Below are 24,036 nucleotides of genomic sequence, written 5' to 3'. Positions count from 1 at the left end.
GATAACACTCCATTCCTTGCACAAGTCTGAGGTCTTTCTTGCGGGAGGATGGTAATTCCCCTTTCTCCTCCTGTAGGAGGTGGAGATGGAGGGATGAGAGCCAAGAATTGGAGGGATTTTCAGGATGAGAGCACAGTAAGGCAGGTGATGTGGTGATAATGGGTCAGACCATGGGCTTGAGAGGGGAAAGGGAAGACATGGAATGGACAGACATAAACAGAGAAACCTGAAGGAGGATGAGAGTCCCCAAGGAAGCGGCAGTATATTCTGAAGTGGGAAAAACACAGAGAGAAATTATCATAGGAAATAGAGAGAAGAAATAGAAAAGAGAATTAGAGATGGGTAGAGAAAATCATTATTTATTACTCATGAGAATATCCTCACTAGCTGTAAAGAGGGATGGGTAAATGGTTTGGATACATAAAAAGCTGCCATGATGGAAAGAGAAAGGACACTAAAAAGCCCAATATATGCCCAGTAACACAACACACTAGCCTATCAGTAATCAATAATTAAAGCAGAGGCTAAAAACTCATTGTTTTTAATTTCGGTCCGTTCTTAGCAGAAACTGTATTTTTTTTGTTCCGCTGTCTTCTTTCCAATGTGTAACCAGTTAGAAAGAAATTAAAGAAGGGAATTGTTTTTTTTTTTTTTTTTGGATGACTGTACTCCGTGCTAAGGTTGGGTGATGTACCAGTTTCAGTGTTACCAGATCTCTCAAGGAAAAATGGGAACTAGTCTGGAAAAACGTGCTCAAAATAATGAACTTGTATCAACCAAAATAAGTGATAATAAGCAGTTAATGTTTTTTCCCCCCATGTGGGGGATTATCACCATAGAAATCATAACAAACACAGTATAGAGTAGTATATATAAAAGAATGTCTTTTCAATAAAAGTGTTCTTAATATATCTCTCAAAATGTTTTAAATATTTCAAAAATACATCTGGTCATCTAAATTAATTAATAGCCAAAATCTCTCGAAATTATTTTATATAAAAAATAATAATTATTTAATAATAATTATTATTATTATTATTATTTTATTATTATTTGTTTTAATTACAAATCTGCTTCTCAGTCAGAACACAGCAGTATCAGATATGTGTAAATGCATCATATCTAAAAATAATTTAGTGAAGACTTGGAAACAACTGAGAAATGTACTTTTTACCTCAGTATTTTCCCTTATATCTTGATTAACCGTGCATGTTAACGTAGTAATTATATATAGTTGTCTAAAAGGTCTTCAGCGTGTCACAGAAGGCTACATCCACAACGTGCATTAAGGCAAAGGAATGTGTGACAGCAGTTTCCTTAAGAATCAAAGCACATCCTTATCATGTTCATCTAAAAAAATTTTGGGGCAACAGGAAGTAGTGTAATTCCTATATTAAAAATAAAATAAATACTGTAATAAACTATTTAGACTTTGATTTCATGAGAAAAATTATCAGAACAAAATTAACCGGTCATTATTTGGTTACAAACATTTAAAAATAGCGTTTCCACTCCAGAACAATTGAAAGGGACTTGTTCAAAGTTTTGGTTACACTCTGCAATTTTTTATATTTTTTTTGGAACATTTTCAGTCCCTGAATTACTTTAATCTATAACTTTTAATTCTGTCAATTTTCAATACAAGTTAAGCTTAATCGACAGCATTTGTGGCATAATGTTGATAACTACCTAAATTAATTTCGACTGGTCCCTCGTTTTTAAAAATAGCAAAAATCTAGTTTACAGTGAAGCACTTAAAATGGAAGTGAATGGGGCCAATTTTTGGAGCGTTTGAATACAGAAATGTGAAGCTTATAATTTTATAGAAGGACTTACATAAATTCTTCTGTTAAAACTCATGTATTATTTGAGCTGTAAAATTGTTTAAATCGTCATTTTTACGGTCATGTTAGGGTTTTAGGGTTTGTTGGTATTACATCGTCATGATAATGAAGTTGTAAAATTGGTTATAACTTTACACAGAAAAGTTAGTAAAATTTTATCACACTAAAATCATGTTAAAATGCATATTGTTTACATCTTGTGGCTATACTTTTGAAATAGTTTAATAGCATTTTTAATGTTTACAAATTGGCCCCATTCGCTTCCATTGTATGTGCCTCACTGTGACAAGGTTTTTTCTTTTTTTTTTTTCTCCCCTTTTCTCCCCAAATTGGAATGCCCAATTCCCAATGCGCTCTAAGTCCTCTTGGTGGTGTAGTGACTCGCCTCAATTCAGGTGGCGGAGAACGAATCTCAGTTGCCTCCGCGTCTGAGACCGTCAATCCGCGTATCTTATCATGTGGCTTGTTGTGTGCGTTACCGCAGAGGTGAAGCACGTGTGGAGGCCCACGCCATTCTCCGCGGCATACACGCACAACTCACCACGCGCCCCAGCAAGAGCGAGAACCACATTATAGCGACCACGAGGAGGTTACCCAATGTGACTCTACCCTCCCTATCAACCGTGCCAATTTGGTTGCTTAGGAGACCTGGCTGGAGTCACTCAGCACGCCCTGGATTCGAACTCGTGACTTCAGGGGTGGTAGTCAGCGTCTTTACTCACAGAGCTACCCAGGCCACCTGTTTTCTTTTTTTAAAGAAAAGGAGGGACAAGTCAAAATGAATTTTTGTGGTAATCAATATTAATCCAGATGTGCAGTTATATACATAGATGGGATGTTTTGGGTATAGAGTGCAGTGGGTCAGTTACGGCATTCAGTAAGCTGTCACTTTTCTATTGCTTATTATCTGCAGTTAGACTGCTCATCCCACCCACTACTGTTATTGAAACTGAATTGTGTCCAAGCGGGTAACTTTATCCAAGAGCCTTTACAAGGCTTGAAAGTACATCATGTTTGATCCCGCCTAGAGGCATGGGATTCAATACCACCACTACCACAAATGACACTTCTCATACAGTGGGCTGGTCTCAAGTGAAATATGCTAAAACCATTGACACAGTTGCCAACTACTGAAACAATTTTGTATTTATATGCATGTATAATGTGTGTATATAAACTCAGCAAAAAAAGAAACGTCCCTTTTTCAGGACACTGTATTTTAAAGAGAATTTTGTAAAAATCCAAATAACTTTACAAATCTTTATTGTAAAGGGTTTAAACAATGTTTTCCATGCTTGTTCAATGAATCATAAACAATTAATGAACATGCACCTGTGGAACGGTCATTAAGACACTATCAGCTTACAAACGGTAGGCAATTAAGGTCACAGTTATAAAAACTTAGGACACTAAAGAGACCTTTCTACTGACTCTGAAAACACCAAAAGAAAGATGCCCAGGGTACCTGCTCATCTGCGTGAACATGCCTTAGGCATGCTGCATGGAGGCATGAGGATTGCAGATGTGGCCAGGGCAATAAATTGCAATATCCGTACTGTGAGACATCTAAGACAGTGCTACAGGGAGACAGGAAGGACAGCTGATCATCCTCGCAGTAGCAAACCACGTGTAACAACACCTGCACAGTATCGGTACATCGGAATATCACACCTGCGGGATAGGTACAGGATGGCAACAACAACTGCCCGAGTTACACCAGGAACGCACAATCCCTCCATCAGTGTTCAGACTGTCCGCAGTAGGCTGAGAGAGGCTGGACTGAGGGCTCGTAGGCCTGTTGTAAGGCAGGTCCTTACCAGACATCACCGGCAACAATGTTGTCTATGGGCACAAACCCACCTTCGCTGGGCTAGACAGGACTGGCAAAAAGTGCTCTTCACTGATGAGTTGTGGTTTTGTCTCACCAGGGGTGATGGTCGGACTCGCGTTTATCGTCGAAGGATGAGCGTTACACCGAGGCCTGTACTCTGGAGCGGGATCGATTTGGAGGTGGAGGGTCCGTCATGGTCTGGGGCGGTGTGTCACAGCATCATCGGACTGAGCTTGTTGTCATTGCAGGCAATCTCGATGCTGTGCGCTACAGGGAAGACATCCTCCTCCCTCATGTGGTAACCTTCCTGCAGGCTCATCCTGACATGACCCTCCAGCATGACAATGCCACCAGCTATACTGATCGTTCTGTACGTGATTTCCTGCAAGATAGGAATGTCAGTGTTCTGCCATGGGCAGCGAAGGGCCCGGATCTCAATCCCATTGAGCATGTCTGGGACCTGTTGGGTCGGAGGGTGAGGGCTAGGGCCATTCCCCCCAGAAATGTCTGGGAACTTGCAAGTGTCTTGGTGGAATAGTGGTGTAACATCTCACAGCAAGAACTGGCAAATCTGGTGCAGTCCATGAGGAGGAGATGTACTGCAGTACTTAATGCAGCTGGTGGCCACACCAGAAACTGACTGTTTCTTTTGATTTTGACCCCCCCCCTTTGTTCAGGAACACATTATTCCATTTCTGTTAGTCACATGTCTGTAAAACTTGTTCAGTTTATGTCTTAGTTGTTGAATATTTTTATGTTCATACAAATATTTACACGCTAAGTTAGCTGAAAATAAAAGCAGTTCAAAGTGAGAGGACGTTTCATTTTTTTGGCTGAGTTTATATATATATATATATATATATATATATATATATATATATATATATATATATATATATATATATATATAAATAAATATATATATATATATATATATATATATATATATATATATATACAGCTTTGGAAAAAATTAAGAGGCCACTCCAAATTTTTTCCACATTTTTCCATTCCAGTGTCTGTTGAATTTCAACACAAGTACACCTCATTCTACTTAACGAGGTACTGATTAGGTGATCACCTGAACCAAAACTTATTTAACAAGGAAAAGTATAAAAACCACTGCTGTCTTCATCACTGTCCTTTAGCTTGATGGCAAAAACAGTGCTAGTAGTACCTCAAAAGTAATTAGAATCAAAAAATAACTATTGACCATGCCAAAAGAGTTTAAAATAAAAGTTTTCAGTGAGGAAAAGAAGGGTTCAATTCTGGCTTTACTGGCAGAGGTATACAGTGAGTGTCAGGTTGCTTCCATCTTTAAAATTTCAAAGACGGCAGTTCATAAGAACATGGTCAAGCAGCAGACATTGGGGACAACAAAGCTACAGACCAGCAGAGGGCAAAAACGTCTCTCCACTGACCGGGATGACTGCCAACTCATTCGAATGTCACTCAACAACCATAGGATGACATCAAGTGACCTACAAAAAGAATGACATACGGCAGCTGGGGTGAAGTGCATGGCAAGGACGGTTCGAAACAGGATCCTAGGGGCAGAACTGAAGTCATGCAAAGCTAGAAGAAAGCCCTTCATCAGTGAAAAGCAAAGAAGAGCCAGGCTGCGGTTTGCAAAAGACCATAAGGATTGGACCATAGAGGAGTGGAGTAAGAGTCCAATTTTCAGCTTTGGCCAACACCTGGTCGTCTAATGGTTAGACGAAGACCTGGAGAGGCCTACAAACCACACTGTCTTGAACCCACTGTGAAATTTGCTGGAGGATTGGTGATGATCTGGGGGTGCTTCAGCAAGGCTGGAATCGGGCAGATTCGACTTTGTGAAAGACGGATGAATCAAGCCACGTACAAGGTTATCCTGGAAGGAAACTTGCTTCCTTCTGCTCTGACAATGTTCCCCAACTCTGAGAATGTGTTTTTCCAGCAGGACAATGCTCCATGCCACACAGACAGGTCAATCAAGGTGTGGATGGAAGACCCTGTCATGGCCAGCCCAATCTCCAGACCTGAACCCCACTAAAAACATCTGGAATGTGATCAAGAGGAAGATGGATGGCCACAAGCCATCAAACAAAGCCGAGCTGCTTGAATTTTTGCACCCTGAGTGGCATAAAGTCACCCAACAGCAATGTGAAAGACTGGTGGAGAGTATACTAAGTGAAAGCTGTGATTGAAAATCAGGGTTATTCCACCAAATATTGATTTCTGAACTCTTCGTAAATTAAAACATTAGTATTGTGTTTTTAAAAAAATGAACATATTTTCTTTGCATTATTCGAGGTCTGAAAACACAGCATCTTTTTTTGTTATTTTGACCAGTTGTCATTTTCTGCAAATAAATGCTCTAAATGACAATATTTGTATTTGGAATTTGAGAGAAATAGTGTCAGTAGTTTATAGAATAAAACAAAAATGTTCATTTTACTCAAACACATACCTATAAATAGTAAATCCAGAGAAACTGATAATTTTGTAGTGGACTCTTAATTTTTTCCAGAGCTCTTTTTAAAGGGATAGTTCATCCTAAAAGGAAAATTTTTTCATTATTTACTCACCCTCATGTCGAGCCAAACCTGCATAACTTTCTTTCTTCCTTGGAACCCAAAAGGTAAATTTTTAAACGTATTTGTTATGATGGCATTTTGCACATTTGTTCACGAGACTCAATGAGAATCAACTAGGTTTAAAGTTGCTGATGTAGCAATCATATTTGATTTTAACGCTTTCATTCTGTTCATTACACAATGTGATCGTATCGCTTCAGAAGACTTGGATTATAGTGCATGAATCGGTTACGGTTACTGTTTTTTTATTTTTTTTTCCAATGTTGACAAGTCACTATTAGTTTACAGTATGACAAATAAACCCTGTGAACACTTTTTAAAATATATCACCTTTTGTGCTCCATGGAAGAAGAAAAAGTTATAGGTTTGGAGCGACAATACGGTGAGTAAATAATGACAGAATTTGACATTCAGAAGTTCTCAGATACATTCAGTGTCTCTTTGTTGGCACATGGCAACATGTTGATCAAAACACATGCCTGTCTTTTAGAACACAGTGGCTGATGTGTGATATGCCACAGTGCGATCAGAGTTGATTAAGCTGAATAGAGCATGTTAAAGGGCAGGTATATGGTAAGGAATCAGGCACAGGGATACTTAATAACTGCATGCAGGTAAGATAGAGCTCTCTCAGCAGGATCCAACACCTGTCTCCCGTTTACCTTCTCTAACTGGGCCATTAGGAGACCGCTTAGAGTCCCACCATGCTCCAGCACCCCATCTACCAGCCCAGAGTAGCTGGGAATACCACAACCATATGGCCCTGATTAATGCTGATGGGCCTCACCGTAGACAATTATCACTCATTTGTGTCCGTTTGTCGTTTTTCATTTTGTGTGCCTTCAGCTAGGATGGGAGTTGGACGTGTTGCATAAATGGTTTGCGTGTTGACCATTTCTTGCACGTCTAATGTAGCGCTTTTTTAAAAGCTCGCCCAGCTAATTTTGTTTAGGTCCGATGTGTGCTTTGTATTTTCAGCATAGTTACACATTAGTTATAGCTACACTTACTGAGCACTTTATTAGGAACACCTATACACCTACTTATTCATGCAAATATCTGATCAGCCAATCATGTGGCAGTAGTGCAATGCATAAAATATTGCAGATACGGGTCAGGAGCTTCACATCAACCATCAGAATGAGGAAAAAAGTGACCTCAGTGATTTAGATGGTGGCATGATTGTTGGTGCCAGACATGCTGGTTTGAGTATTTCTGTAACTGCTGATCTCTTGGGATTTTCACACACAACAGTCTCTAGAGCTCACTCAGAATGGTGCCAAAAATAAAAAATAACCAGTGAGCGGCTGTTCTGCGGACGGAAATGCCTTGTTGATAGGAGAGGTAAACGGAGAATGGCCAGACTGGTTCGAGCTGACAGGAAGGCTACAGTAACTGATATAACCACTCTGTACTAGGGCTGATACGATTAGTCGACATTATCGGCAACGTCGACAGAAATGTCCATTGTCGAATAGTCGTTTGATCTCTATTAAAGCAACATGAGATAATATGAAACGCTAGGAGAGCAGCACGTCAGCTTGTGCTTGATTGAGGAGAAAAAAGATACATTTACCTGAGCATCAACATATAAGATATTTAGACTTGCTTTCAGAGAATGTATCTTGAATATGAGTATATTTTGTATAAACAAGTGAAAAAATACACTTATATGCAAAATACACTTATTCAAGATTCATTCTCTAAAAACAAGTCTAAATATCTAATATGTTGCTTCTCAAGTGAATGTATCTTGTTTTAAGGATTTTTAGATCATTTTAAATGGAAAACAAGACAAAAACACTTGATGATAATAGGATTTTTTGCAGTGAATTTTTAAATGAAATAAACAATAAAAATCCAAGTATTTTTTCCTTGTAATTCAGTGAGTCATTTAGAGAGATATTTAAAAATGATTTTGTCCTCTTTATTGTTAGTAAGCATGCTTAATACAACCTTTTAAGTCAAGGCGCAAGCTGTTAAGAACCAATTATTAATTGTTGCAATAATCACCCGAATAGTCGAATAATCGTTAGATTAGTCGATCATCAAAATAATCGTTAGTTGCAGCCCTACTCTTTACAATTGTAGTGAGCAGAATAGCATCTCAGAATGCACAACACGTCGAACCTTGAGGCGGATGGGCAACAACAGCAGAAGACCACATCGGGAACTTTATTAGGACCATAACGTTCCTAATAAAGTTCTCAGTGAGCGTATCTTATATTTTATTTACTCTTTCTATCTCTGTAACCTCTCTACATACCAGTCAAACATTTGGACACACTTACAGATTATTTATTATCATGGTACATTAAAACAAAAATAATTCTATAATTATAAATACCTGTATATTTACTTATCAAAGAACTGCAAGAAATTGATTAGTCATCATTTATTTCAATTATTTAAATGTGTATATGATAAAATTTTCAGTTTTTTGCAGATATAGTTAATGAGACACAATTTTACTATTATAAATATTTGATATAAAAGTTGGGCAAAATCTTGTGGCGTTTTCCAGTTAACTTTTTTTAATAATAGGATCAAATGGGCAGATTCAATTCATATCAAGCTTTATTTGCAAGATAAACTTCTCCAATGCATTATTGGACACTATACATACAGATATAAAACAATTTGAATGCTAAAGTTTAATTTGCTGAAGTTTAAAATCTCAGAACTATTATTTTCTCTGGCTCCCATTCACTCTCTGTCGTGCACATGTTGGGTCTTTATTTCATAATTTTGTTTTTGAAACTGGTTCAGATGATAGTCAATTAGCGTTTTCGGGCCATGCAAAGAGATATGGCAGCTTGCCTGTATCTCTCCCAGACCTGGCTCACCACTTGCTGGTGAAGTCTCCATTCTCTGTACAGTAAATCCGCTCCTGTGTTTATTATGCCCGGCACATGTGTCTCACATTAATGAAAAAGCATGCACTGCTGTAAACAATCAGATTCTGTGCTAAGATGTGCAGTCAAGTTGAGCGTGTAACTCCTGAAAATGTGTATATGCCAATTTTAGTCACAGGAAGTGGGGGGAAAACATTAGTGAAGTATTAGGAAGTAAAAAAAAAAAAGGAAAAAGAAAAAAGAAACTGATACTATATTTATGCCTTATTTTTTAACACGTAAAACAGTCAATTATTAAACGCCAAAATTAACGTGTTAAATTTCCCCGTCCTTCTTCTTCTTCTTCTTATTATTATTATTATATACTGTATTTTTTAAGAAATGCATACATACGCACATTTTTACAGTATATAAGTTTACAATACTAATTTCAAGCATGTAAGCATATGCCTTTAGCCAAGCGAGTCCAAACCTATGACTGGTAGAGAATGTGGTTTTAGTAGTGTCGCCATAGTTAAATACAGCACCAGAAAAAAATTTAAATAAAAGGTTTTTACCCTTAAGGGAGAATAGAGGAATGCCTAAATTAAATTCTGTTTCCCTCTACCAGACTACAAACAAAAGACTTAAAAGCATATTCATTCATATCCAGTTTGTCTAATTAATTATTGCTTGTCCTTCTTTTATCAGACAATTCTGTTAAATGCCTTATTAACTAAAGTACCATTTTAAAAGGATAAATAGGGGTTAAATGCTGTCAGTCAATCATTTTGACGCTAATCAAGTCAGCAACAAGCCATCAGATTCGCAAAAAGTTTGGACTGCTTCCAAGACCTGGATCCAGATCCTCTGTCCCAAAAAATCCTTCCACCATTCTTGATATATTGTCTGTTCTTTTGAAGCTATGTCATCCTCTTACATAGTGGCCTTGGCCTTCTGTTTCATCTAAAACTTATCCCAGTGCATCAGCCAGCCTTGACAAATCTGTTGAAGCCTTTTTCACCCCCCACCCCTCCTCTTTGCCACTCACTCTGGCTGGGACTCCGTTCTTTGAAATTCCTGCCCTTGCTTCCAGCCCAGCTGACATCTTTCTCCAGACGGCATGAATTAAGATTGTACAATAAGACACTTGATGCAGCAGTCAGAGAGCGCTCCTCTCACTGGCTGGGCTCCATGGTGCACAACTAGGGCAGCAGGAATTCTAAAAATACACAATACATGCCTGTTTATTCCAATGGCAGTTGTCTTCTCCCCCAACCCAGGCACACAGACGATTGACAGGATTAAGAGAGGAACATAAAGACAAGAGAAATGAGAGGAGAACTCCAAGGCAATCACAGAGGGCATATTTTTATGACTTTACCACCATGCAGCATCTAAAGAGAATATGTCAATTACATGGATGACATCTCAACTCCATATCACATCCATAATTTAACTGTGACATTTTGAAGATATGGACAGATTTAATGTTGTTTGTTTCTGGATTTGTACTTCATATTATAAAACAGAAAGTAACGACTCTTAAATTTGATAGGATGAGCCATATTCCAAGCCCTTGTAAAATAGCTGATACATATACATATGACTGCAAGTCAACCGAATTCTATATTAATGGGCCAAATGTTTATATCTACAGTAAAAAGATTAAATACAATAGAGTTTATTTTCAATTAATATGCTATGGTATATATCTGCAATAAAAATTCCAGTCTATGTACTCTATTTACCGTAGTGTACATAAACAATAGTATAGTATAGTACAAAGTGTATGTACAAGAGTGTATATATCTACATTAAAAATACCAGTGTTTCTGTCTAAAACTGAATATGTATCTACAACAGAAAATACTAGTGTATATGTATACAATTTACACAAGGTTTATTTATATTTCTTCTGCTCCATACTTCAAACTTAATTCTCTGTCTGCTCGTATGATTGTAACGCATCATAAGAAAGTGTTTTACCTCAAATGCACTTTGGATCGCATCATTTATATGTATAAATGTTTTCCATCTGAAAGGACAAATATTAAATGAAACAAATGACAATAAAATGCAAAGTAATCTCTTCAGTAATCAAAATACTTTTTGAATGTAACTGTATTCTAATTACCAATGATTTAAATTGTAACTGTAGTGGAATACAGTTACTTATATTTTGTATTTTAAATACGTATTCCCGTTACATGTATTCCGTTACTCCCCAACCCTGTGTGTGTGTGTGTGTGTGTGTGTGTGTGTGTGTGTGTGTGTGTGTGTATATATATATATATATATATATATACACATACACTGTATAAAATAAAAAAAATCTGTAAAATTTGCGGTAAATTACCGGCAGCTGTGGTTGCCAAACATTTACCGTAAAAAAAACGGTGACCATTTTCCAGGATTTACGGGATGTAATTTTGATGCCTGTATATTTTACGGTTCATTACCATTTATATTGTTAAATGATATAAACTTGAATAATGCAATAAACTTTAACTAAACTACATAAAATATAACACGGAACACCCCAAAGTACATAAATGATATTAAAAATAAGAAAAAACTTTTCCCATAAAATATAATGAAATGTGATGGGTCACGCAGGGAATTCTTGGATCGCCTGATAATTGTTTTTTAACAATAATTTACTGTAAAAAGTACATGTACTCTCTTTTGAAACATTTTTACCATTAATTATACAGTAAAATTATACTTTTAACATCTAAAATTTTTTTTTTTTTAACACAATTTTACAGTAAAATTACATGTATTGTAAATTTATATAAAAAATGTACCATATATTTAAAGGTAACTACACGTTAACTAATTAACTTTAACTTAATTATTATTATTTTTTTATTTTTTTTTAACAATCTTTTACTGATAAATTTACGGATTTCAGTGTAAATATATGCACTTTAATGCATGGCCTCTCGTGGCCTATTTCTTAATTGTAGAGTGTGTTTATGTTTACGTCGTGGTTTGTGTCTCTGTGTGGGTGTTTGCGTCATTTATTTCCTGTGGGGAATATTTGTGTTATTGTTAATGTTTACATGTCTGTCATCTACTGGATCTCACAGTCTTAATAGCACTCTGGACCACCACATCTAACCCAGACTTTGATCAAAAATTAACCATTTATATGTTTGTTTGTTGTTGGTTTTTTTTTTTTTTTCATACATTGATTTATCATTACACACATTATGAGTTTACCAAGGATGCCATAGGCAAAAAGATACATGTACTGTTGGCCAAACTCACACACACAGATTCCTGGCTAAGTGGAGTTGTGGTGACCCTTGGGGTGCCACAGGGCTCAGAGGTGAGGGAGGTTGACAGGCTGAGGTGTGATGTGTCTGGGACTTTGTCATGTGTGTGCTTTTGTGTGTATGAGTGTCTTTTGTGGGGTGTCCAAGGCGGTGGAATCGTCCCTCTCCACTCTGTCTGTTGTCTTGGGAGTTGGTTTGATAGCATTGTGTTTGTGTGGGTATCTGTCGGACTTTCTGTCTGTGTGTGTGTGTGTGTGTGTGTGTGTGTGTGTGTGTGTGTGTGTGTGTGTGTGTGTGGAAGGGCGGGTCACAGTCCCCTCAGCAGTAGTAATGGCTGACAGTGCTATGTCTGCGAAAGTAAACAAGCCTAGATAAGCAGCGCTTCACAAGGACGCCAGCTGCAATGCGCTAATCTCGTTTAAATTTCTCTGTCTTCTATTCAGTTGGTTTTATCTTATCTCCAGACCCTGCTTTTCCATGCATGCCTTTGTAACTTTTTTCTTCTCAAATGTACTCCATCTAAACATTGCAGTTGTTTCCATAATATACATTCTGACAGAATGCACTAAGCAACAACATAACATACAGTATTCGCTTAAGTGTATGATAATTTCCTCAACCTAATTAGAAAAGCTTGTTTTAAAAAAACATGTCTAATTAAACCTGTTTTGGTGGAACACAAATACACCATAATGAAGAGCGAGGCAGGAGACGGCGTCTCAGTGGCTGGGCTGATGGCATTGGGTGGTTGGCGAGGTCAATAGGCAAAGCAGTCACCCCCCGAAGCACCACCAGTGTGCCCACCCCTGACCATCTAAAAACAGTCTGAACTGTCAGTGTGACATGTCTCTAAGCTTCCTAATTGCTTTCTCCTGTCTCTCTTTCTCTGTCTCGTTCCCGCTTTCCTCCTCAAAGCACTGCTGTAACTGGGTGTCGAGTCCTGAGCCCCTGGACACTCTGGTGGACCCCATGCTCACCGACTGCCCTCGTGTTTCAGCCGGTAGGTGACCACATCTGCTCACGGTTCACCTTTCACCTCTCTTAGTCATGGTCTATTAACTCACGCTCACTCTTTTACTCATTAGTATGTAACCAAATCTATATTCAGAATATGTTAGCACTTGCAACAAAGAAACAGCATGCCAAAATTTAATGAAAGTTATGACAGCCCCCTCTGGGCAAAATTTTTTGTGCATCCTCAGAATGTCCTGGTGTTTTTAAATGACAAATGTACATATATGTACATGTATGATATATATTTTTTTCAACATCAAGGTTTTAGGTTAAAATGTATATTTGTATAAGGATACTATCTTTTTAGATACTGTAACTGGTCACCATTTATGTTTTTATCTTTTTCCAATGGCCAAGTCCTTTCAATATGTAATTTGCATTACATAAATTCAAAAAACTATTGCAAACAACCGTTAGAATCAAAATTAGCCAAAAAAAAAAAAAAAAATGTGTCACACTGCTGGACAGTAAAAATTTGTTTAATTATTAAGTAAAAAAAAAAAAAAAAGTATAATAAAATGAGAGTCAACTCAATATTGCCTAGGACTTCATGGCTTAGGTCCCAAGTCATATTCAGTAGGTATGCCCTTAAAATCATGTTTTTAAATTTTTGCAAAAGACCATTTTGTTGTAAAATGGAGACCATTTTAAATTTATATATATATATATATATATATATATATATATATATATATATATATATATATACGGCATTCTGCGCTTCAGCTCTGCCTCGGCACTTTTAATATTCCCTTCCAACTCCACGAGTTCTCGTGCTTTGGATTTTTTGGTGAATGAGACATACTGTATGATCTGACCCTTAAGAGCTGCCTTAAGTGCCTCCCAAGCCACGCCCACAGAGGATACTGAGGTCCAGTTGATCTCCATATAGACATTGATTTCAAACTTTAGCATTTGTTGGAATTCAGGATTTTGCGGAAGGGATACATTAAAGCACCAACTATATGATTTCTTTTTCTCCGTATGTGGCAACACCTCTAAACTCACCAGGGCGTGATCTGAGACTAAAGTTGTTCCAATTGAACAATCAACAACAGATGAAATGAGGGATTTAGATATAATTTAAAAAATATATATATATTCTAGAATAAATCTTATGGACTGATGAAAAAATATAGTCCCTACCAGTTGGGTTCAAAAGTCTCCAAATATCTGTAAGACCAAGATTTTTACACATCCTGTGAAGCATCAGTGTTGCTCTAGGGTGCTTACACACTTTTGCTTCACTGTGACCAAGGATGGAGTCCATCAATAGATTAAAGTCTCCTCCCAGTATTATATCATGAGGGGTGCCAGCAGCTTGCAACATCCCTTCAAGATCTATAAAATAAAACCCTGATCATCAATGTGTTAGGTGCGTAAATATTAGCCAAAATCAACCTTTGCCCCTGAATTTCTGCTAAAACAAAAATAACTCTTCCTAATTTATCATTAATCTCTTTGAGACATTTGAATTGTAGATGCTTACTTATCAATGTAATTACTCCCCTGCTCTTACTTGAGCCAGCATAAAAAAAACAAAACATGCCCACCCCATATCTTCCCAAATTTTTCAGCTTCCTGCGGGGAAAGATGTGTTTCTTGAAGAAATACTATATCATATTTCTTACGTTTAAGAAAAGAAAATTCCTCATTTTTATAGGGTGCCCCAACCCATTCGCATTCCACATGGAGAGAGACAATCCACTCATATTAACATTTGACATTTTGACATATTAGAAAATATAGATTGTCAAAAACAAAATTATAAAGACCACTTTCCAACATTGGAGCAACAAACAAACCCCAAACTTCCCCCAGAAAAAAAAAAAAAAACGTGCGCATTAACCCCGTGCATGACAGCGCCAACCGCTGTCCATCCCTCTAAACTTAAACAGTCCATGTACGCCTACGAGAGCGAAAGTGTTTTCCTCCACAAAACAAACTCCAGCCGTTAGTGGAACCAGCAAAAATCTCGGCTGTTACCTGAGAGCAACAAATACCCTAATCACTCCAATGTTTGCAAGAAATATTTCACAAAACAGACTCCATCCAATAGGAGGCATAGGCACAAAGAACATGCAGATTCATCCACAAACTGTCCTGAAGGAGTGTTATTCCACAAAACAAACTCCAGCCGCTCCAACACTAAAAGAAACAAAGAAGGCACACAGTTTCCTCGGACAGTCAAGTGAATGTTCAGTGAGTTAGGTCCACTCGGCTGCATCGAGAGAATCACACAATGACTTACTCATTCCATTGACTTTATGAAGGACATCGTTTGCTGTGGGCATGTAAATATTTTGCGGCCATCCTTAGCATCTATTCTCAATTTGGCCACGAACATCAGTGCAAAAGCAACCTTCCATTGATGTAAGAGTTTCTTGCATTCCTTGAATCGATCACATTTCTCTCTTGTCAAAGTCTGGGAACAAGAAAATGTTGTGGTTCTTCCAAGAAAGCCTTCCTTTACTAATGCCTCGCGTAACACAAGATCTTTTTCGGATTATCTCAGAAATTTGGCCTGAATTGATCGGGGTCTGCCCCCCTCCACGGATCTCCGCGCCAGAACTCTGTGAGCTTGCTCGATTTCCAGCTTATGGCCTGTTATGTCAAACAGACTCGGGAAGAGCTCGTCTAAGAATTTCACCACATCTCGGCCTTCTTTGTTCTCAGGAATTCCAACAATTCTGACGTTGTTTCACCACTTACGATTCTCAAAGTCTTCCAACTTTTCCCAAACATGCTCCAAGTCCGTCTTGGTCACTAGCAGATTAGCAGCTAATTCCCTCTCCGAAGACTCCAGATAATCGATCCGTTTCTCAACATCTGCCACTCTTGTAACCAACTCAGAGTATTTCGTCTCCATGGCATTGATCGATCGACGCATTACAGCAAGATCCAAGACAGCAACGACCTTCGCCAGCATTGCTGACATGCTCGACAGTTGACGCTGAATCTCTCCCAATGCACCGTCCAAACCAAGTCCCCGGTTTGCGGTCCTGTCAGGGGTATCAGCTTGAGCACGTAAGTGTCTTTTAATGTCTCCAGAGCCCGAGGATTTTACATTTTTTGACATATTGTCTTCATAGAACAGTTATGGAACAGGGTGTATCGAATCTCACTGGTTTATGACACAAAAAGTATTAAAAACTTGCAAAGTGCACAGTGCTCGCCGTTCACACGTCCGACCCTCGCATGGCGCCAGGCGACTCCAATATTTGAACATTTGATAAAAGTTTGATCTGTTACAGTTTGACACTTTTTATCCGTTTTGCACTTCATCATCAAGTAAAAGGTATTACTTTTGTTGACTAAAATTTTATATCATGTTTGTCAGAGTAAAACTGACAAAAATTAATGAATATGACATGACGAAATATTGACTATTTTTAAAAAACATTTTTGTCAAAAGACAAAAACTGACTAAAATGAAAAACTGAAAAAATTAACATGTCAGTTGATAAAGCAAGTGAAACTGTAGGCCTAATAACACTGTAAACTAAAAACATAAAACAAGCAGTAATCAGGATAAAATAGACTTTATTAAACATGAAAATAATATGTAGCCTACAAGAAGTCAATTTCAGAAGTCATACGTTTTAATAAACATGCACATTAACTTCCCCGACAACGAATCGCGATCGGTAAACACACGGGTAATGTTCGATTCATAAAAGCATAACAACTCTACCAGACAACATACTGTATCCAGTTCCAAGCATTATAGCAGGTAAACAACATCCATCCAGACCGCAATGATGCCATCCTGAACTGTGTGATTGTGACTGAACTGAACAGCGTCCTCAGCCGGAACACGTGACAGCTGGCACATCTTGACTCAAAGAGGAACGACATAAACCAGCGATTTTGCGCCAAATCCGACCCAACAGCTCAAAATACAAATTATTTAAATAGGCTTACCAAAATGAATCGGAGTAAGGTAAGGGCATTGTTTTGAACACTGATTGTTTATGTACTTAATCAATAATGCCAATTTGTTCATTTTTAACCAAAAAATCTTACATAGTGCAGCTTTACAGTGGCATGCAAAATTTGGGCACCCCTGGTCAAACTTTCTGTTGCTGTGAATAGTTAAGTGAGTAGAAGATGAACTGATCTCCAAAAGGCATAAGGTTAAAGATGAAACATTCTTTTCAACATTTTAAGCAATATTAGTGTATTATTTTTATTTTGTAAAGAACCATGCAACCATGAGAAAGTTTTGGCACCCCAAGAGATTTGAGCTCTCAGATAACTTTTACCAAGGTCTCAGACCTTAATTAGCTTGTTAGGGCTATGGCTTGTTCACAATCATCGTTTGGAAAGGCCAGGTGATGCAAATTTCAAAGCTTTATACATACTCTGACTCCTCAAATCTTGTCCCAACAATCAGCAGCCATGGGCTCCTCTAAGCAGCTGCCTAGCACTCTGAAAATTAAAATAATTGATGCCCACAAAGCAGGAGAAGGCTATAAGAAGAAAGCAAAGCGTTTTCAGGTAGCTGTTTCCTCAGTTCGTAATGTAATTAAGAAATGGCAGTTAACAGGAATGGTGGAGTTCAAGTTGAGGTCTGGAAGACCTAGAAAACTTTCAGAGAGAACTCCTCGTAGGATTGATAGAAAGGCAAATCAAAACCCCTTTTGACTGCAAAAGACCTTAAGGAAGATTTAGCAGACTCTGGAGTAGTGGTGCACTGTTCTACTGTGCAGCGACACCTGCACAAATATGACCTTCATGGAAGAGTCATGAGAAGAAAACCTTTCCTGCATCCTCACCACAAATTTCAGCATCAAAAGTTTGCAAATGAACATCTAAACAAGCCTGATGCATTTTGGAAACAAGTCCTGCAGACTGATGAAGTTAAAATATAACTTTTTGGCTGCAATGAGCAAAGGTATGTTTGGAGAAAAAAGGGTGCAGAATTTCATGAAAAGAACACCTCTCCAACTGTTAAGCACGGGGGTGGATCGATCATGCTTTGTGCTTGTGTTGATGCCAGTGGCACAGGGGAACATTTCACTGGTAGAGGAAAGAATGGATTAAATTAAATACCAGCAAATTCTGGAAGCAAGCATCACACCATCTGTAAAAAAGCTGAAGATGAAAAGAGGATTGCTTCTACAACAGGGTAATGATCCTATACACACCTCAAAATCCACAATGGACTACCTCAAGAGGCACAAGCTGAAGGTTTTGCCATGGCCTTCACAGTCCCCCAACCTAAACATCATCGAAAATCTGTGGATAGACCTCAAAAGGGCAGTGCATGCAAGACGGCCCAAGAATCTCACAGAACTAGAAGCCTTTTGCAAGGAAGAATGGGCGAAAATCCCCCAAACAAAAATTGAAAGACACTTCGCTGGCTACAAAAAGCTTTTACAAGCTGTGATACTTGCCAGGGGGTGTTACTAAGTACTGACCATGCAGGGTGCCCAAACTTTTGCTTCGAGCCCTTTTCTTTTTGTTATTTTGAAACTGTAAAAGATGAATATTAAAAAAAGTAAAATTGCTTAAAATATTAAAGAAATGTGTCATCTTTAACTTTAAGCCTTTTGGAAATCAGGCCATCTTTTGCTCGCTTAGCTATTCACAGCAACAGAAATTTTGATCAGGGGTGCCCAAACTTTTGCATGCCACTGTAATTACTGGAGACATACTAGGAAAGGATATATTTCCACATTCCACTTAAAATTACATGATGAAATTGAGACATAATGAAAAGGATAATCATTGATAATACAATTCATTGTATAGTTGTTCTTCATCATGAAATTCAATATGTACTTATATTTTTTATATATATATATTTTAAAGGCTTTTTTGTAAAGGGACAATGAAAACATGATGTCACGTTGACTGTCCATATACCAATATTTATTTTTTTATTTTTTTATTTTTTTATCTGGTATAAGATCATACAAGAGAGTGGGTTTAATGCTGGTCATTATCTATTATGTAAAAATTATGGGATCGTATGAAATGTGCCTTCTGAACAGGTGTGGGCACTCGTTATAAAGTGATTGATCTGCCCTTAAAAGACCACAACCTCAAAAATCCTAGTAAAATTCTATTTTATTTGTATGTACTGTATGTATATTTGTAATCATGCATCATTGTGTGTCTTGTTTAGTTGCCCTTCTGGCCGTGGTTGTTTTAGTGTATTGAGGCATGTCCTCAATTCTGGATTACAGCTATAATCTGTAATACAGAGCAGGGAGATGATGAAAGTTGACCTGGGCATCACCCCTCCACTAAAAAGATGAAGAGCTGTCCATTTTTTGACTTGAGTTCATGAGATTTTATACTGCCTGACAGTATTATAAAATGTCATTTGACATTTTCACATGTTGCAAGCACAATACTGCCCTGATGTTACCGTAATCTGGATTTGGGGCCTATGTTCAAGGGGTTGATTTTTTTTATTTTATTTTTTTTTATTTTTTTTATTAAAACTAGGGTCCAAAACCTAGAATCTCTTTATTTATTTACTGTTTTTAAAATGCCTGTGTTTACATTTTATTGATTTACCCTTAGTAATAAAGACCCAGTTCCAGTTCCAGACCCAGACTTTCAGTCTTAAAATATGAAAATGAGTCATATTAACATTTAAAATTAAATTTTTTAAATGAATCTAAACAAAGTGAAACAAACATAAACTGTTCCGATATTTATTGTGTGAAAATGATGTATTATGTAAATAATAATTAAATGCAGTATAATCCAATACACAATAATAATAATAATAATAATAATATATATATATATATATATATATATATATATATATATATATATATAGTTGTGTGTATTTTTGGATATATAATATGATTAAATTAGCCTTGGTCAAACAAAGGTATCACTAACCCTAAACCTTTTTTTTATTATTTATTTATTTATATATTTTTTTCCAAAAATATTTAATTTCCATCAACATCATCTCCACCACCAAATGAATGGTGATGATTTTCACCATTCACTCAAAGGCATCACCTAGAGTGAATAACCTGTGTGTTCCTTCAAAACCATAGGAACAGCGTAAGGGTCATGAACAGCTTAATGTGTCTCTAGCTACATGTATTACTGAGGTTTATTAAACAGATAGTTCATACTTACTGGATGTTCATATTTCATGTTCGAAGCTGTCGTAAAATAGCCAGTATATACCTGTGACCGCAGTTCAGTTGAATTTTGTATGAATGCGTTAATCATTACTTGACAGAATGATCTTTAATTGTTATGTTGCTTAGCAGCCATAAAAAAATTTCCAGTTAGTCTACTGAACTACGTTTCTTGAGAGAAGATTTTTTTTTCCTTCTCAGTGTCTGTCACACACACAGAAACAAGAGTCTTTTTACATTGTGTGTGGCTCTGTTGATAGCTGTTTCTATGCTGGTTTGACTTGAGCAGGTGTGGCCCAGCAAGACTTAGAGCAGCATTTCTGTTACACTTAATCATCTATGAAGCCATGCTGGTACCAGCTTACCATGCAGGTATTTTGAAGTCGCACATGCATGTGGATGTATATATGCTTGTGTTTCTGCAAAGGGAGGGTCTGCTAATGTCTCTGTTTTTTTTTGTTCCCAACATGATAAAACTTGGAGCCTCTTTCTACTCGCCTGGATTGTATTTTTACTTTATTTTTGTCTTTTTTCCCCATTTCCCCCTCATTCAAAAGGAATCTTCAATGGAAGGTCAGTCAGCCTCCACATTGGCAGAGCTCAGAGACACTGGCAGCATTTTATCAGTTAGCAGCACACTAAAGCCAGTTGAAATATGCAGATAAACTGGAACAAATCTCCTGAAAAGCCCCCTGGTCCACCAGCACTGGGTGAGGGGAGCTGAGCCTTATGCCCACACTGACCCACAGTCAGACGCTCTAGGTGCTGAAGGCAATTGCCAGCACAACTGAACTAAGCAGTAGAGGAAGCCTAGAAACGCATTTGGATGGATTACAAATAGAAACAGTGCCAGTGACGGGCTTCTATGTGGGTGTATGCTTGAGCTGTCTGGCCCTGTGTGTGTCTCATATCTTAAACCATGGGTGCAATTTGATATTAGTTTAAAGGCAGTCACACCAGACCTTTTGGTTCAACCTGGTTTCATAGAATAGCATTATTATACCTAAAGTTTTTGCAAAATTATTATTGTTTGTTGTACTTATTGCAGCAGTTTCCTGGTGAAATGAACACAAGGAATCTCACAAGGATCATCTCACATTTGTTTTGGGGTTTTTTGACACTATCTGTTAGGTTTAGGTTTAATGTTTAGGTTAGTGAGGTAGGATTTGTTGAATAAAAATTTGATAGAGCCATAAAAGTCTATTCTGTTTTGGAGAAAATTTAACTTGCTTTTTGCACCACAATTGATATTTCACCTGAGAACTGCAGCAATACTTGTAAGGAACCATGTAATATAATTTTGTAATCATGTAATTTTCATGGGATCAGGCGGACGTGAACCTAGACTTTATTTATGCAGAATTATTTCAGACCCGGCAATGAAAACAAGCAACAGGATATGATTTCATGCTACAAAGCTGTTTTGAATAAATAATTATTAAAAAATTTAAAATTATACTAATAATATTTAAAAATATATCATTTAATAGTTAATATTTAACAGAGCGATGCAAGCATTTGCAAAGAATCTTTATCTTACCTGTGAATTCACATAGAAAAATTACCAATTTTGTTTGACCAATGGAGGATCAAAATGTCATAGATTGACCTCTTTGAATCATGAACATGGTGGAAATTTACTTTTGTGCCGGTTCGCCCTAAAAAAAAAAATGTTGTATCCTGTGGGATATAAACATTTAAAGGAATATTCCGGGTTCAAGTTAAACTCAATCGACAGCATTTGTGATATTAAATTGATTACCACAAAAATTAATTTTGACTTGTCCCTCCTTTTCTTTAAAAAAAGCAAACATCTGGGTTTCAGTGAGGCACTTACAATGGAAATGACTGGTGCCAATCCGTACATTAACATACCATTAAAATACTTACTGTTTCAAAAGTACAGTTGAAGTCAGAAGTTTACATACACTTAGGTTGAAGTCATTAAAACTAATTTTTAACCACTCCACAGATTTCATATTAGCAAACTATAGTTTTGGCAAGTCATTTAGGACATCTACTTTGTGCATGACAAGAGTAATTTTTCCAACAATTGTTTACAGACAGTTTGTTACACTTTTAATTGACTATATCACAATTCCAGTGGGTTAGAAGTTTACATGCACTAAGTTAACTGTGCCTTTAAGCAGCTTGGAAAATTCCAGAAAATGATGTCAAGCCTTTAGACAATTAGCTTCTGATAGGAGGTGTACTGAATTGGAGGTGTAATCTGATAGAAAATCTGTGGGCAGAACTGAAAAAGCATGTGCGAGCAAGGAGGCCTACAAACTTGACTCAGTTACACCAGTTCTGTCTGGAGGAATGGGCCAAATTTCCAGCAACTTGTTGTGAGGGGCTTGTGGAAGGCTACCCAAAACGTTTGACCCAAGTTAAACAATTTAAAGGCAATGATACCAAATACTAACAAAGTGTATGTACATGTGATGAAAGAAATAAAAGCTGAAATATATAATTCTCTCTGCAATTATTCTGACATTTCACATTCTTAAAATAAAGTAGTGATCCTAACTGACCTAAGACAGGGAATGTTTTCTACGATTAAATGTCAGGAATTATGAAAAACTGAGTTTAAATGTATTTGGCTAAGGTGTATGTAAACTTCTGACTTCAACTGTATATCCACAGACATACAGTAAACAACATCAACAAACCCTAAAATGACTGTAAAAAATATGATTTAAACATCAAATAATACATGTGTTTTAACAGAAGAATTAATGTAAGTGCTTTTATAAAATTATAAGCTTCAAATTTATGCATTTAACCCTCCAAAAATCGGTTCCATTTACTTCCATTGTTAGCACCTCAACGATGTTTGCCTTTTTTAAAAGAATAGGAGGGACAAGTCAAAATCATTTTTTGTGGTAATCAGCATTATGCCACAAATGCTGTTGATTGAGCTTAGCTTGTATTGAACCCAGACTATTCCTTTAAGAGGCTGGGGAGAGGAGCAATGAGTGAGTCTGTCAATTTTTTATGAGAAATATTGAAAAGGGGGTCCCTGCAAATACTGAGGACATGCAACTTTTTATACAAAGTCTGGCATCAACTCACAATCTTTATATAAAAGTAAATGGCAGCATTTTTTGAGAAGACAGCTGACCTCAAGGCAAACACTCCTGTCTTTTCAGTGTTATTTTCATGATTCCTACAAGCTATAAAATTGAAAATAAAAGCAATATTTTGGGGTGTAAAAACATGGAAATGTATTGTGTGGGCCCTAATGTGTAAAATAGCAATGAATAAATCTTCAGAGGTGCCTTTATATGCTTAGGCTTTAGGGTTAAAAGGAGAAGCTGAATGGTTACTTTTTTAATTAATTAAACAGAAGCCTTGGAGCATGACATCATATCCTGTTGCCAGTATTCATTGCAGGGTTTGAAATAATTTTGCAAACATAAAGTCTAGTTTGACCACCCCAATTAATTATCTTAAATTATACAAACCCTCACACCTTATATGATGAGTCTTGAAAAATCTTACACATTAACATCACACTAAGTGCTGT

The 24,036-nt window shown here is 37.1% G+C and overlaps 1 protein-coding gene across 4 annotated transcripts in view; it reads left to right on the top strand.

Annotated features, from left to right (window-relative positions):
* fam172a (family with sequence similarity 172 member A) overlaps positions 1-24,036 on the top strand; it is a 259,551-nt gene that overhangs the window by 174,989 nt on the left and 60,526 nt on the right. For 2 of the 4 annotated variants that reach the window (XM_051656599.1, XM_051656590.1), the window contains exon 10: positions 13,288-13,372. The exons of 1 other annotated variant lie outside the window; for it this stretch is intronic. In XM_051656599.1, coding sequence (XP_051512559.1) covers positions 13,288-13,372 — 85 coding nt within the window. Of the gene's footprint in view, positions 1-10,371; positions 11,173-13,287; positions 13,373-24,036 lie in introns of those variants that run through there. One more of the 4 variants, XM_051656609.1, reaches the window with a different exon arrangement.

Source organism: Myxocyprinus asiaticus, chromosome 3, assembly GCF_019703515.2.
Source record: "Myxocyprinus asiaticus isolate MX2 ecotype Aquarium Trade chromosome 3, UBuf_Myxa_2, whole genome shotgun sequence".
Lineage (NCBI taxonomy): Eukaryota > Metazoa > Chordata > Actinopteri > Cypriniformes > Catostomidae > Myxocyprinus > Myxocyprinus asiaticus.
This window is presented reverse-complemented; position numbering and strand designations above follow the sequence as displayed.